We start from the raw sequence: 16,478 nt of genomic DNA on the forward strand, positions 1-16,478 counted from the left end.
TTCTATTCTCCCAGTTTTCTGCTCTACCAAGCTTCATTCATTACAATAGGCAATATTTGCTCAGAGATGACAGAAAGAGAAACAATAAATCAGCACTGAGTGATCTACCATAATCTTTTCCAGTATCTAGTTCAAGAATTGAAACCAGTCAATAAACACTATTGTGGTTTTCATATACATTGTCTAAGGTTTCTTTGCTTCTTACTCCCTGAGGGACGTAACTGCCCAGAAAGATTAAGAAAAAAGATATGTGACACGGTCATGACTTGCCCCATTATGATTTTAGGAGAGCAGAAATAAAACCACAGGAAAGAAGCTAGAGAAAAGAAAAACTGTACAACTGCGGAGTCGCAATTACAGCAGAAGGTCCTACAGAGATCAAATGACTGTTATATGTCAGTGAAAACATCTAGGTGCACAGCAAGCATTTTGAAAAGATGCTTAATTAAGGTGATGCAAGCACAAAGTGTCAAGCAATAAAAGTGTCAGAACAACAACAACAAAACACCAACAACAACAACAACAAAAACAGATATGCAGTAATATAGGGAAACATGAGGGCTCATAGATATTGCAGGGCAACAACTACAATGAGCTCTGAGGACCTTTCACACTACACATTTATAGTGCCATGGCAACATACTATGGATCCTGGAACTTGCAGTAGAAGGAGGAGCATTTTGAATTCTCCACCAGAAGGCTCTAGTGCCTCACCAGACTACAAATCCTAGGGTTCTGTAGGATGCTGCCATAGCAGTGAACGTGGGATACAGCACTATAATTGTGTAGTATGAAATGGCTCCCAATCAGCATAGTTACTTGGAGGGAATGATGGCAACTGTATTCCACCATCATAAACATAAAGGCAGTAAACAATCTTGGTTTTATTCAGGGATTAGCAGAACCATCATTTTTGTTATTTTCTTTTATTTCCCATGGACTTTTAGTCAGAACACTTAGGACTGTCCTCTTTGAATATTATCATTCCCTTCTGGGCCACAGCACAATGTTTAATTGCTTAAACCTATCCTTAACAATAAACTCTGTTCATCATGTCATACTGATCTCAGTCCCCCCTCAAGGCCTGCTTTTAAAAATATCTTGTTCCTCTTGTCTTTTTAAAAGGATTTCACACTGCTGTATCTTTCTGAATTTGTGCTGCCAGAGGTCTCCACCCCACAGCTTTGCACCCTCTTCACTCCCCATGCAAATCAAATTCTTTCCCATAAACAGTGTCACCGTCCAGGTTAATGCTTTGCAAAAGAGAGAGTTTTAAAAGCTTTTCATTTCAGCTTGCACATTTGGCTGGGACAAAATCACAATAAGGCACACAAAAAAGCTTCCTTATAAAACTGTAAGTCCTCCATATCCCACTCTGCATAGATTACCTCAGTAGCAACCAGCCAGTCTCCAAATAATTGCTGCTAAAAATGGGCGGAAAGAAAAGTAGGTGGCAGCAGTGGAATACTAAACAGCTCCTGCTGAGCAGAAGAAACAACATCCATTCATCCTGCCCTGGGTGGAATATGTTAGTCCCATGGGGGAAGGAGGCCTTGTTGCTGCTGCATACCCCACACCAAGTTCAATTTCACGGAGCTGACTTTTGAGATTTTTTTTTTTAAAAATAGGACCTTTAATTAACACAATGCTACTTCTAACAGCTCCTGGGGTGGCACTGTTTGTACTTTATGCAATACCAAGAAGAGAAACCATGATGTAGTATGGGAAGGGTGGCAACTGTGACCCCAGATCCCATAAACGCTCATCATTTGATATGCTGGTGAGGGCTGAAGTAATACAGAGGCCCCAATATAATCAGGAGGGTTACCGTTGCCCAGCTTGGACATAACAGATCAATCCATTTGCCTTAAGCAAATTGGGCAAGACAATTGGGTGATGTAGACTCAAGGGGTGCATTTCTTAGAAGGGAACAGAATATGCATTAGGCAATGGGCTTGAGGTAGAAGGGTCTTTTGAAAAGCTTTAGAAGGATCCTCTCATGTGCAGCAGTGGCAGGCTGCCAAACAGACCTCAGTCTTCACCCCAAGCCCATTGCCTGTCCCTCTCTGAGAAATGTATCCTGCATTAAAATTTGGCTCCCAGACTTGAGACTTGACTTGAAAGTATCTTGCAAGGACTTGATATTCGAACTGAGACATGATTTTCGACTTGGACTAAAACACTTGAATACATCACTGCCATCTAGTTTGAAGGAGTATAGTCCACTGGATTTTGTGCTGGGCATGGACAAAGGGACACCTCCCTACCCACAATGTGTTATCTTGGACAAGTATCTCTCCTGCCCAGTTTTTCCCCATCCCATCATTCCTCTCCATGAAACAGAAGTATTAATTGTGAAAAAAGCAGTTCACACCCACCCCACCCTATCTCCGGTTGAATGTCATAGTTACAGTTCCAGATTACTAATTATCCAGGTCTTGAAGCCAGACTGATTCTGGCCTTTTTCTTGATACAAATGCAGTAATATTTTGAAAGAATGCTTTGAATACATATACAGTATAGGGAGATCATAGGATTCCAGTCAGTCAGTCAGTCATAATTTATTGCAGTCCATAGACCCAAAATTTACTAATTCAATCAAAATATACAGGTCATCAAATACCCCAAAATAAAATTCCCCGCACTAATATATGAATCACAGATGTTGCTCAGCTCTTAACTTTGTACATAGAGGGTTCTAATCCGAGCTGTCTGAGAGAGAAATTTGGCAACTACAAGAGTGACATTTGGGCATTTATCTTCCAGGAAGAATTTTACATAAAAAAGGTCTTATCTTCCTTTCATCTTAATAATGGATAGATTTTGGTTTGTCTAATCTGATTATACAGACTACAGTGCAATAGGACTCTAGTCTCGAAGACAACCTTATCAACAACAATGAACAGGAATTTATTTTTTACACATTGGATTTTCCCTCCCAAACTGTGTAGCTAACCCCCTAAAGCAGTGGTTCCCAAACTTCAGTTCTCTAGGCTTTTGGACTACAGCTCCCCAAAGCCCCAGCCATCTTGACTAATAGTCAGGGATCCTGGGAGCTGACATCCAAAACATCTGGAGCATCAAAGCTCAGGAACCACTGTCCTGAAATATAACTTCTGTGCATGAGTATATTCACAGGATTATCTCCACAATCCTGTTTCTGCATAAGACTGCAGAAACAAACTATCTGCTTCTAGATAAAACTATGAGCAAGCTGTATCCTAAATGTACACTGAAGGTATTGTCCCAAGTCAACAGATACAGTAGGATTAGTAAAACTGCTGTGTGTGTATATGTAACCTCTGTGGATTATTGGTTTGGCCCGGTGGATGGGAAAGCCTTATGCGAGGAGTTATACTTAACAAGTTTCACCTCGAAAAAAGAGAGCTAGGGAAGAGGGTAGCTGTGACTGCCAAGGAACAAGGTGACAAGGTGAACTAGGTGACATGATTTTAACATCTGGGTGTAGCAGGGAATGGAAGTAGCTTTCTGTATTTACATTTATCTTCCATTTTTATTTTGGCTTTTAAGATATTATCTTCAACAGCTGTTGATCTGTATAGCTTTAATTTTGAAAAAATTGTGTATGATCTATATTCAGTTATAGAATATGGTGTATTGTAGGGTTTTTTTTTAATTCAATTTAATTTGAAAACCCTTTGGAAACACTGTAATGATGTTTACAGTATTCATTTATAAAGCAGTCCAACAGAATGCTAAAGAGTGGTACATATATGTGGCTTAAAGCATTTGTGGGTCCTAAGTGCATGAAAAAGTCACCAAATTTTTTTTTTTAAAAAATGGAGAAATCAAAAATACAGTTAATGCCTAACTATCTCATCATCCTAAACACTGTTGGTAGCACAACATCTTACATAACAGATTTTTTTTATTGCTGAAAAAGGAGTAAAGCCATGAGATCAAGTTATTGTGATTGAGGGAAAAATACTTCTCGCCTTTAAAAAGTCTTCTTTACCTGTAATTTCTTCAAAGATGGCATGAAAACCGTCAAAGTTCTTAGAACCATCTGAATGGAAAAGAACATGGAGAGAAGATCCTGTACTTCGGATTGGTGGAGGCCTGTCATTCCCACAGAAACGCTTAATTATTCTGCTATCAACACTGTCCCCATCTCGGACCTCCACATAGTCATATTGGCACATGTAGTCAAACTCCAAACTTAGCATTGCAAACCTTGGATACAGAGAAACAAAAACATAGATGACAAATTTGTGGGACTCCATTTATAAATAACTTTGATGCTATGAGTGATAAATGCTCACACTGAAGGCTTGCGCTTTCATTTCATTAATTGTGTACCTAGAAAAATCTACAAAAAGGCTACAGATATTCTTGCATATGTCCTCAACAACTTCCCCATCTCTAGGAAATATCTACAACTGATCGAAACACTTGTTGCTCATAAGCCTTGGCTGTTGGAGAACTCAGGGTTTGGGACTATAAATGTGTGGTGGAGCACATTGTGTGCATGCAGAAGAACCCAGGCATCTCCTTTTAAAAGGACCAGGCAGTAGATAAAGTGTGGCTGAGTGTGGCCTACAAAGCCATTTTTGTAACCTCTGGGCCTCCAAGCCCCTGAGAGGAAAAAAATGTGTTGGTTTTTTTCTAACAGAAAAAGTAGAACGATTACTCATGGAAGCTTCTGGGAACTATGATTCATTTTAAATAGGAAATAACTGTTGGGATACAGAGTCACAAGGAAAATGTACAATGTGGGTTTTAATAGTAACCAGGCATAAAGGGGTTACTGTGAGCCATAATGATTAGGCATTTAAACAGGAAGTGGCATCAAAAAGATAGCCAACAAGTGCTGTAAAGTCCTGTAGGATGCTGCCAGTCTCAAGAGTCCCTCAGGAGGGTGGCTGGATCCTTTGTGACACAGAGGGAGAGGCAAGGCCTAGTAGGCCCCACGGAGGCTTTGCTAGAGTAGTGACGAGCATTTCACCCCAGTGTGGGTTGTTACTAGTGTGGATGGTTTCAATGTATATATTGTTGTACACAGTGGAACTTCTTCTAAGAATAAAAGCTTCATCTGAAAGAAGTTTACAGTGTCTCTTAGCTCATTGAGAAAGGGAGAGGTCTTTCTCCAGCTCACAAGCTGCTGACTACAGTCACGAAGGAGGAAAGTCTAGTGCCAAACGTTGACATGTTGCCTCATGCGCTGTGTAGCAACATCAAAAGCGTTTTAACAATAACTCCCTGCCCTGGTACCACTGAAGACCATAAAATACCCTTTCCCTCAAAAAACTGAAAGTAGACCTCCAGACTCTTCAGGTTTAATTTCCTTTCCATTTTTGATAGGCTGCAAATTTGCTGTTGGACTCATCGCACTTGCCCCATTCTTCTGGTAGATGATAGGTAATGTGCCTTAAAACTTGGAAAGCTACCACACTTCAGAGTAAACAATACTAGCTCATCTGGACTCAGGTTTAGAATAAGGCAGGTTTAAATGTGCTGATTTTAAAATATCCTATTAAGAAACAGCTGGCATATATCATGGTGAACATAAGCTGCCTTCCAAACAGCTGACCTGGGCATAGCTCAAAAGGTATAATGCTTAGAATGTGGGACTGTGATTTAGGAGATCCAGGTTCACGTCCCCATTCAGTCACATGATAACTGACTGGTTGAACATGTGCCAGTCATTCTCTTTCAACCTGATCTACCTCACAGGTTTGTTGTGAGGTTGAAGTGGGGAGGAAGAGAACTATGTTTGCCACTTGAGCTCTTTCTAAGAAAGATGAAATAAAATTATAAGGAGAGGTGAGTAAATAAAAGGCTTAATCCAGTCTAGAAAATCACATATTTAAAATGGTGTATACAAGGAGTCAGTCCCTGGTCATATCTTTGGTGAGGAAAGGAGAACATTGGGATTCACTCCTTTACCCTGTGTCAAGATCAGTTTGAATCTAAATTTTTAAAAGGACTATATAGGATATGTGCCACTGATTTTGATATAAGAGACATAGGGAAAGATATGGCAAACTAACTTTTCCAGTTTTATTACCCAAACAATGTAAACATGTGCAAACATGTTTAACACCGATGTGCTGTGTAAAGTTGGAGAAAATGGAGGGAGCTTTAGGCTTCCAACTGTCTGGATGCTTTAGGATATTTCTGAAAAGCTATAAAATAAGGGTTAGTAAGAAATCAAAAGTGGCCTCTGCCAAAGAGATGGGTATATACGATCTAAACAACAAAAATGACAATTGCAATGGAAATTAGGAACCAATTTGAAGCGGAAATGGCCATGGCAGAGTGAACACTGGGTTTGCAAGTTCAATTGCTGGCAGTTAAGGCAGGGTTTGAAAAAAGAACATTGCCCAAAGCCCTAAAAATACAGTTGACAGGGAGTGACAAAACACTAGGCTAGATAGACCAACGGACTCAAAACAAGCAACTTTCTATGTTCCTATATGACTATCATTGTTCCAAAATGCACAGTTATTAAAATTTATGGGGGGGTTTCCTCTGAAAAGAAATCATATGAAACCATAGGCCCATCTTGTCCATCATACTGTTCCCATCATGGCCAACCAGATAGCTATGGAAAACCCATGATGAGAACATGAGCTCAATTTCCCCAGTGACTGATATTCAGAGGCACAATGCCTCTGATACTCAGGTGAATGCATGCTTAGTAACCATTGATAACTTCAATTTGTGTCTAGTGGCCTTATCCTTCAGTATTTTGAAAATCAACCAATATAGTTTTATCTTGTGGTCCCTAACTGAATGACAGATCATGGGACAGGAAAGGTGACCCCAGTCCTCTATGAAAGTTCCTGCTTCTTTTGGTGGGAATACTTCATATGGGTCATTTACCTACTGGAGTGGCCAAACCTGTGAGCCATAGACTATTCCACAGTAAGAAAAAGATGCCTGTAGCCATGTTTCCTTATTCACCTGCCCAAAGCTAAGTTTGTTTAGGGGACAAACTCAGATATGCTCAGATAATATAACTTAAGTGCCAATGTGCCAAGAATAGGACCCAGCATCTTTTTTTTTTTTTTTTAGTGTTTTCAAGGCGACTTTGAAAAAGGAAGAAAACCATTTTGTAGTTCAAGTATAAATTATGATTCATGGTGATATCTATGGAGAGGAGACAGACTCCAATGGAAATTCCTCAGAGTCCCAGCTTCAAAATATCAACCTGATAGCCTTTACTCATCAAAATTTGTAACATAAGCAAATATGCTAATATTCATCTCCCACCTACCGTAACTCAACAACAAACCCAGGTTTGGCATGTACAGTCCACTCACAGTGGGCATTCAGTGGGTAACTTTCCAATAAAATCTGACCTTTTGAAGCCTGGAGCACCTGCCCACATCCTGAAAGAAGCCAAAAGAAGTCAGTTGTTAGGCTGTGTGAAGGGATGGGAAAGCACCTCAAAAAGAGCCAAGTAGAAAAGGAGCAGGTTATACCTCTGAGCTATGTGGATGTGTCAGACAGGGATGTGTTTTGGCTCCTATCCTATTCAACTGCTATATAAACTCATTAATCTCCTTTTTGAGCAACTCTTCCTTCCACCCCCCCCCCAAATTAGTCAATAGACATATTAATTTACTATTATACGCTGACGATGCAGTTATCTTATCATTAACCCCTATAGGCCTTAAGAGAGCTTTAAAAACTCTTGCTCACTTCTGTGCTGAGGAAAAATTAATAGTAAATTACTCTAAGACACAGGTGGGTTACAGACCACCACCTTGAGGCGTCTGCCGCCGCCGCCGTTTGCTCCGGCGGGAGCCGCAGCGCCACACGCACGCTGCCCGCACGGACCGAAAAAGAACTCCAAAATGGAGCTCTTTAAGCGGCGCCTCTATGACGTCGCGAGGTGCCAGGGGCGGACTCGTGACGTCATAGACGCCGCAACACATGCGGACGCACAGCGTCCGATACGTAAATATGGTGGCCGCCGTGTGGAACGGCCGCGCCATATGGTACGGACAGAATACGTACTAGGGTTAGGGGGGTGCGGAAGCACCGCCCCTTCCTAACCCTAGTACGTATTCATTACGTACTAAATGGCGGTGTGTAACCTGCCTAAGATTCTTACCTTTTCAAAATGCCCTAAACTGAGAAAATGGATGCTGTAAGGGCAGTATATTGAACAGGTTAAAACCTTTAAATATTTGGGGATTGTATTCCAAGTTTCAGGAAGTAGAAATGCTCACTCAGATTATGTTATTCGCAATGCCCAAAGAACGGCTAATGCTATTCAAAACTGTTTTTTTCACCAAGGGAGCTCAGTTTATTCCCGCCACAATTAAACTTTTTATGGCCAAAGCATGATCACAATTGTTATACGGAGCCCAACTAGGATCCTATAGTGGCATAACTGCCCTTGAACGAGTACAAAGTTTCTGAGGAATAGATTTCAGGTTGCTTGCTGTGTATCAACTGCTGTACTGTGAAGGGAAGCAGAGGTTAGTAAAATAGAGTTTTGTCTGTGGATTAACATGTTCACATATTGGTTTAAGATAAATAAAATTGGAGGATTATCTCAGCTAATTTTTGTAGACAACCATAAATCCTCTTGGGAAACAGCTATCTGAATCTTCTTGGACTCTTTAGGGATACCATCTTAAAGTTAGAAATAGATCAAGCAAAATTGGTTATAAAACAAAGAATCCTGTACATTGAAGGCCAGATGGAAGTTGCTGCCTTTCCTAGACACATAGTGGTAAATAACCAAATCTCGGTTTCATCCCCTACTCCTTATCTATATCATGTTACAATAACCAAATTTAGGAGAGCTCTATCTTTAGCTCGATTTAATGCTCTCCCAACAGCAGTGCTAGAAGGGAGATATAAAAAAACACCTTATGAAACTCGGCATTGTCTTTGCAATGATGGAGTTATTGAAACTACAGTGCATGTTCTATTGTACTGTCAATTCCACAAGGACAGTCGCTATCAGCTGATTACTCCTCTTCTAAACAAACACTCTGGATGTACTGATACTTTCTATTTATGTTATCTTCTGGACAATCAGAAACCAAGTGATGTTCACAATGTAGCCAAATTTTGTTACATCGTATGTAAAATACACTCCCAATTGGTTGGTGAAAACTAATATTGTATAACATGACCTCGAATTTGTATCTGAAATTGTTTTTGAGAATTATTAATAATTGTATTTTACAATTATTATTTTATCAAGTTATTTTGTATACTGGTCAATGGCCAATTTAAAAAAAAATGTGGATGTGTAAGAAAAATCTTACTTTTAAATATGGGAAGGGACTTTACAGAAGTTTATAAATTGAATGGTAATTTATTTTCAGAGTGTGGAAAAATGTTGATTAATTCATTGAAATATTTATTATTTGAGAAGAACTACAATAAATCCCTTAGTCCTGCTTAATGTGTGCTTTTTTCTCTCACATTTGGATAATAAAGTGAAAGGTTTCCTCACCTTTTCCTCTTGTATTGGTTTTTTCCCTCTCTCCCTTCAGCTCTTTCTACCTCCACCTTGCATTCTTCTTTCCATTCATTCACTGCTTCAATGGGTCAAATGCTTTGACTGGTTTTTTTTTTAATAACTATTAGGTTCATTTTTCTTTTGTGAACAGAGCTGGGCAGGGAAAAGGAGGTTTCAGGGCTTGTCCACAGAAGACAAGTAAGGCCAAGCTTCCAGAACAGACATTGTTCTGCTTTAGCAATCATTTATTAATCTGTACCTGGGCTAGTTCAATTCCTTCCTGATTGTTTGCAGCAACCATTTCATATGTGCCATCCTGTTAGCAACATACGTATGCTTAAGTCATGCATGTAGGGCATGTCATTCACCACAGTACAACAGATGTATTCTGCTTAAAGTGGCAGAAGGGGAGTTGTGCATACACAATGTTACATGTTGTCATTTCACACTGCATTACTCACTGCAGCTCTGCAATGTGCACTGCTATTTTACACTGTGGTTGTACACTGTATGTTGTGCATTGTAAAATGACATTCAGCCATTCATGCATTGACATGTGTTGCCCAATGTTGCTATTCTACTTGGATGTTGCATAGTCCTGGCACAGCCTATCTCTGTAGTTATTTATGGCACACTGAGAAGGTACTGGACTGCAGACAGACTAAAACTGAGGAGGAAAAATGGATGCAGCAATTTAGTGTGCAGGAAAATGAGACACTACAGGTATCACAGTACCACATTCAGAGAATCCAAATGCCTTATCTCAGTACTTCCTGCTTCCTGCAAGAGTCTATAATGTTAAGCTTTCTCCATTCTTACAAAAACAAAAAACTTTGTCAGTTTACCCTCAATTACCCCCAATTAAGTGCACTCAGAATCAGAAAAGAAATGCAAAACTTTTCATCATAAGTGTTTCATTCTACATACAGCCTGTTGGTTTCTGATGTGAAAGGCTGGAGAATTAATTACTTTGCCCCCATGGCTGTCATCAGGATACTGTTGGGAAATGCCAGGATCCGCTGCAATGTTCATGATAATGTGGCTTCCCACACTGAAGAGAGGAAACCTAGCACTGCCGTTGGCTCCTACCTCAAAACAACCTGAGACAAAGCTGCAGGAAACCTTCTTCAGGACTGACAAGGTCCTTGAATCACCTCAGAGAACATTCCCCTTTCGTTACAAGGAGGCTTTTGAGCTCCCTTTGTTGATGTCGCCTTTCACAAGAAAGAACTGGTGCAAAGAGATGGTGGCGTGCAGGGAATACTGAATGCACCTTTCCTGGGAGAGCAGTACAGTCTGAATTTGCAGAACATTCCTGCCAAGGAAACAAGGCTGGCCAACAAAGCAGGTGGTCCAAAGGCTAAAGAGAGAGCCATTCAAAGAGTGCCCCCAAAGGAATAGGCTCATATTTGCAACGACCCTTCTTTGCATGGAGCATATCTGTGACAAGATCTGAACTTCATTTTCTTTTTTCTCCACCTTGATCCAAAAGAGGTTTGTGTAATGCCCTGCCAGCCCCCCTAAGAAAATTATCAGGCAGCTGGTTCCACCATCCTCCAACCAATGGGTTTTTTCCCTATCTCACTGGAGTTCAGAGAGAAAGATCTGGAAAGCCTCCAAGAAAAACGTACACCCCAAATACTAATCCTGAGAAATCCTGCCTTGTCCTGAATGGAGGGGAAGGGGGATTGAGAGGGGAAAAACCTGTTCTGGAAGACTGTCAACATCAATGTTTCTTTTGTGTCTGAAAAAAGAGAGGGGGGAAAACCTGACACCTCACCCGGGACACATAAAAATTCTTGATGGGGGCCAAAAGATTAAAATAGCAACTAGAGCTGTTCAATAATTGCAGTTTGTTTATATTGAAGCTATCTTCTCTCCCTGCCCTTTTTAAAGGCTTGTTCAGGTTTGAGAGTATCTTCTAGACCCCTCAAATAATACTGGACTGCAACTCCCATCAGCCCTAGCCAGGATAGCCTTAGCCAAAATAGTCGATGATGAGTGAGATGCAGTCCAGCATTTGAAGGGTCACTGAATTCTCTCACCTATATATTCTTCTATGCAATTCCTGTCACAAAAACAACAGAAATGAAAAGCTAAGAATGAACAGCTAAGAGCACCACTAACCAACCAAAAACAAAATGAAGTATGGAGAAATCACAGAATGAACTAGAAGAAAACAGGGGAAAGGATGGTTAGGCCAGGCTCACTTATGAGTCTGTCTGGAAAGAAGTGAGGTCATTAAAAGTTTGCTTGAAGACAATAGGGCCCTCTCTAAGTACTGTCTTGGATCTCTCAGCTATCCAGTCCTTCCTGCTGAGCATCCAGGGCCTTCATGTCAAGCATCCAGGGCCTTCATGTCAAGAAAAAAAAATTCTTTTACATACTGTTATCAAAACACTGCCTAGCATTACTGTATATAGTTCTGATCATCTTATCATGCAACAAACACCACAAATCAGAAAATATAAAGAAAGATGAAGGAATGTAGTGGCTTAGTTGTTAAGATGCCAATTCTGAAGATTGGAAGATTGGAGCTGTGAAAAGGAGGGGCTGTAGGTGGCCCCTTCTGGGCAGAGGCCCTGCCCCTTCCAGCTGGAAGCCTCACCCCTTCCAGACAGAAGACTTGCTCCTTTCAGCTGGAAGGCCTGCACGTTGCTATGCTATGGGATTCTGGGAACTGTAATTTAGTGAGGTGTAATGAAGCCTCTCGGTCGCCATGGGCTTCCATCTCCTCCTCGTCCTCCATTCCACCCTCCAGGGATCCCCAGTCAAGGAAGGTGAGTGACAGGAACCCTGACGCCCCCAACTCCAAAGAAATTTATCTCAACTTCCCTGGCAGCACTGCTGACCTTTCCTGCAGAGGGCTGAGGAAGAAGGAGTGGTGGCCGGGAAGGGGGAGGAATCTACCCTGGCAAAGCCTACCCCCAGATCCAGGAGGGTGTGTTGGGGGGGGGGGAGGTTGGCAGTTCAAGGCCCAAGTGCTGCATGATGGGGTGAACTCCTGTCACTAGTCCCAGCTTCTGCCAACTTAGCAGTTCGAAAGCATGTAAATGCAAATAGACACTTTGGTGGGAAGGTAACAGTGTTACATGCAGTCATGCTGGCCACATGACCACCAGAGCATTCCTTGGACAACACTAGCTCTTTGGCTTAGTAACGGACATGAGCATCACCCCCTACAGTTGGTTACTACTAGACATTCATGTCAAGAGACTACCTTTACCTTTAAAGAAAGGTGTACTTAAAATGATTGCAATATGAGAGAACTATACTTGCAAGGAAAGGGGATTGTTAGTAAAGAACATGTTATATTTTTATAAATATCTATTTTCTTCTAAATTAACAATTTGCTTTGCTTTTGAGTGTTTTGGAGAATATGTTTTGTATGTTTCAGAGAATGTTCTGCAAAAATCTCTACTCTGATACAAATACAGCAATCCTCCACTACACCTGTGAAGTGTGAGCTCTGCCTGAGAAGGCATTCGTTACAGCCTTAAAAATGTCCAGCTCCCTTCCTCAGGAGGTTGGCTAGAGTTGCCTCACCTTCCCTCTCGGGAGACCCTTAGGATCGCAGCCAGGGTGGTGAGGAAACATGGGGGGGGGGGCTGTTGGGGTCCCATCAGGAACGGAGCTCCAACTTCTCAGGGAAGAAGAAAGCAGGGAGAGAGCCCCTCCCCCCCGAGTGTGAGGACGGACTCCCTGTGCTTCTCAGTTGGGGGGCGGGGGAGTGGGGGCAGCCCTCCTTCTCCTTTTTCTTGTCAAATTTCATCAGAGGGGATTTTTGCTATTGCCATTCTCTGAGGCTGAGAGAGTGTGACTTGCCCAAGGTCTCCCAGTGAGTTTTATGGCCGAGCTAGGATTCGAGCTCTGGTCTAGAGTTGCAAGTTCAAACTGCTGGCTCTTTGCCTCAGATGCTGCTGCCAAATAACCACAGGAGACCAAGCTGGAGGAAAGGCCACAACTTTATTAATTAGCAAACAATTGGTAGGGTTGGCACAAAGCATGAGGTCAGGATCTGCGAAATCAAACAGCCCCATGTTTGTCAGATTAGCAAAAGCCTGGTCCCCACCAGGCATTGGGATGACCTAGGGGCTAAGGAACACCACTTGACCGCAACTCTGCCATGCGTTCACATATTCGCTAAGCCCCTAGTCACCGGGAGGCGCTCTCGCGTTATGGCCCCCGCAATGGCCATACGCCTGCCCTATTCGCCCCCGGGTCCCGACTGACTCCCAAACCAGAGCTCCGTAGCCCTGGTACCACACCATGCAGATCCTGGCCTATGCTGCCACCCACAAGTTGTGACAAAAAGCCCAGAACCAAGCGGTGGGTGGGTGGGAGAAGCACTCCAGCACCTCCTCCTTTCCAGCTTGGCTCCGTCCTCAACCGGAGCCAAGCGCCAACTGATGGCCGGAGCCGGCAGCTCGGCCTTAAATAGGCCACGGCTCTGCCCTCAGACCACGTGGTCAGGGAGACTCCTCCTCCAGGGCAACTGCCCAATGAGCTGCCCTGGAGGACCGGAACTCCCGGACCATAGATCCCAGCTCCTAGAGCATCGCGGGGTGGAAGAGACACCCCTTCTGCCCCGCGCACCAATAAGGAGTCGGGGCAAGCCCCAGAGGACTCTGGGGCTTGTAGTTTTGCCACCGCTTCTAACGGAAAACCTCTGTTTAAAGACCTCTAAGGAAGGAGACTCCACTACACTCCAAAGGAGTTTGTTCCACTGTTGAACAGCCCTTGTGTGTGTATGTGTGTGTAAGAGTTTCCCAATCCAATTTAAAAGCCTTCTCTTTCCATCAAAGAAACACCCCTTTCTGTTCCCCTTCTTTCTCTTCCCAGTTATATTTGAAAGCCTTTTCTTCCCATCAAAAAAACCAAAACAAAACAAAACAAAAAAACAAAAAAACCACCCCTTTCAGCTCCTCTTCTTTCCTTTCCCAGCCTAAATTGAAAGCCTTCTCTTCCCATCAAAGAAATACCCCTTCTAATTCCACTTTCTTCCCTCTACAATCTGATGTTAAAACCAGCCCCAGGGAAGTGGTGTTAGATAGTCAGGAGATGTCCAAAGAAGGAGAAGGAAGGAGGGAAGTGGTTTCCCCCTTTTCTATTCTTTGTTGTGACCGCCTAAGGTTTACCCTCAATTTATACACAGATCATATCAAAATTCAAAATCCATGATTTTTATCCTGAAAACTTCCCTCAACTTATATATGAGGTTGACTTGTACATGAGTATGGTAATACATATTAATTTATGGACCTCGCTGCCATAAGGTATATATTATAGATTATCGTGTGTGTGTGTGTGTGTAATTATTAGCCATGATGAACAGCTATATGGAACCTCATACATTCAGAGTCATAGAATCAGAAAGTTGGAAGGAGCCTCATGGACCATCACATCCAGCCCCTGGCTCAATGCAGGATCTCCAGCTCAAACATTTCTAGCAAGTAGCTGTCCAACTTCTTTTTGAAGACATCCAGAGAAGTAGAAACCAGTACCTCTCTAGGCAATTGGCAGAATTGCCAAATTGCTCTTACTGTCAAACTGTTCCTTCTAATTTTCAATTGAAATCTATCCCTCATGTAACTTGAAACCGTTAGACCTAATTCTATAGTCAACACAGTATGTCTCTGAATACCTGATGCCAGGGAGCCATGGAGGAGAGGCTTGTGGGTCTCCCAGAGGCATCTGGAGATCCATGGTGAAAAACATGTTAAAATAAGCACACCTCTGGTGTAAACTTGCATGGTCCACCTTATGCTCTTAAACTTCTATTTCTTCAGTTCTTGGCTGCAGGGTCCTCAGAACTAAGATGCTATGGGAGGAATGGCTTGGGAAATTTTCTACTGAAATGGAACAAGTGACTTCCCTTGCCAGCAACTCCTATAATGTCTTGGCTCCAAGGATCCCTTACAGCTAGGCATTGAAGAAACAGGTTGCTTTGGAACAGCCAGATTCTGTCTTGGAAGTGCATACCAAACAGTTCCATCTAGCAACACTGGTAGGATGTTCTGTTCTGATGGAACAGGCTAAGATCTTAGCCTATGTGCATTAGAGTAATTTGTACAGGTTTGTCCTATAAAATAAACATTCTCTCTGCTCACTTATTATTATTATTATTATTATTATTATTAATAATAACTGTTTATTTATATCCCGCCTTCCTCCCAGTACAAGGATTCAAGGTGGCACTTAGGGTTATGCTGTTGTTGTTGTTGTTGTGTGCCTTCTGACTTATGGAGATCCTAAGGCAACCCTATTGTGGAATTTTATTGGCAAAATTTGTTCAGAGGGAGTTTGCCTTTGCTGTCCTCTGAGGCTGAGACAGTGTGACTTGCCCAGGGTCACCCAGTGGGTTTGCACAGCTGAGCAGGGATTCAAAATCTGGTCTCCAGACAGTCCAACATTCAAACCACTGCACCACACTGACTCTGGGTTATGCTAAGGCCCCATTCCCACTTGGCAGATAAAACGGATTATATTGGCATGATTCTGATTCAGGTTATGTTCTCAGTCTAATTCAATTTTTTTCCATCGTTTCCATTACGAAAAGGGGCAAATTACCTCGATTTATTTATACCCTGTTTTTGTTCCCATTTATTTTAAATCGCTGTATTTTAAAGCAGATTAATTTGCTCTCCGTCCCCATTTGTGTCTGCAAGCTGTCAATCAAGTGTGTAGGCTTCAGACGTCACAAGTGTCGTCACCTGATTCAAAACACTTTGTCATGGTTTATTTTGCTCCCCGTTCCCATTTCTGTTTGTTTGTTGTTGTTTTTTGGGCAGCAAATGAAAATCGGCTGCAAAGACTCTTCTGTGTCTCCCCAGATTCCCTTTGGGAAAGAGAAAAGAGAAGGCTTTATCCCCCCCTCAGATCCCTGGGCGTCCAGGCTCTCCTGTGTCTCCCCAGATTCCCTTTGGGAAAGAGAGAAGAGAAGGCTCGATCCCTCATCAGATCCCTGGGCGTCCAGGCTCTCCTGTGTCTCCCCAGATTCCCTTTGGGAAAGAGAGAAGAGAAGGCT

General features: G+C 42.3%; 1 protein-coding gene across 2 annotated transcripts in view; it reads right to left on the bottom strand.

The window, feature by feature from the left end:
- Positions 1–16,478, bottom strand: part of PAMR1 (peptidase domain containing associated with muscle regeneration 1) — an 89,981-nt gene that overhangs the window by 35,461 nt on the left and 38,042 nt on the right. For both annotated transcript variants that reach the window (XM_042441878.1, XM_042441872.1), the window contains exons 4-5: positions 7,241–7,355; positions 3,977–4,194 (exon numbers count right to left, since the gene is read on the bottom strand). In XM_042441878.1, the coding sequence (XP_042297812.1) occupies positions 3,977–4,194; positions 7,241–7,355 (333 nt within the window). The remainder of the gene's footprint in view (positions 1–3,976; positions 4,195–7,240; positions 7,356–16,478) is intronic.

This window comes from Sceloporus undulatus, chromosome 1 (assembly GCF_019175285.1).
Source record: "Sceloporus undulatus isolate JIND9_A2432 ecotype Alabama chromosome 1, SceUnd_v1.1, whole genome shotgun sequence".
NCBI classification, from domain to species: domain Eukaryota; kingdom Metazoa; phylum Chordata; class Lepidosauria; order Squamata; family Phrynosomatidae; genus Sceloporus; species Sceloporus undulatus.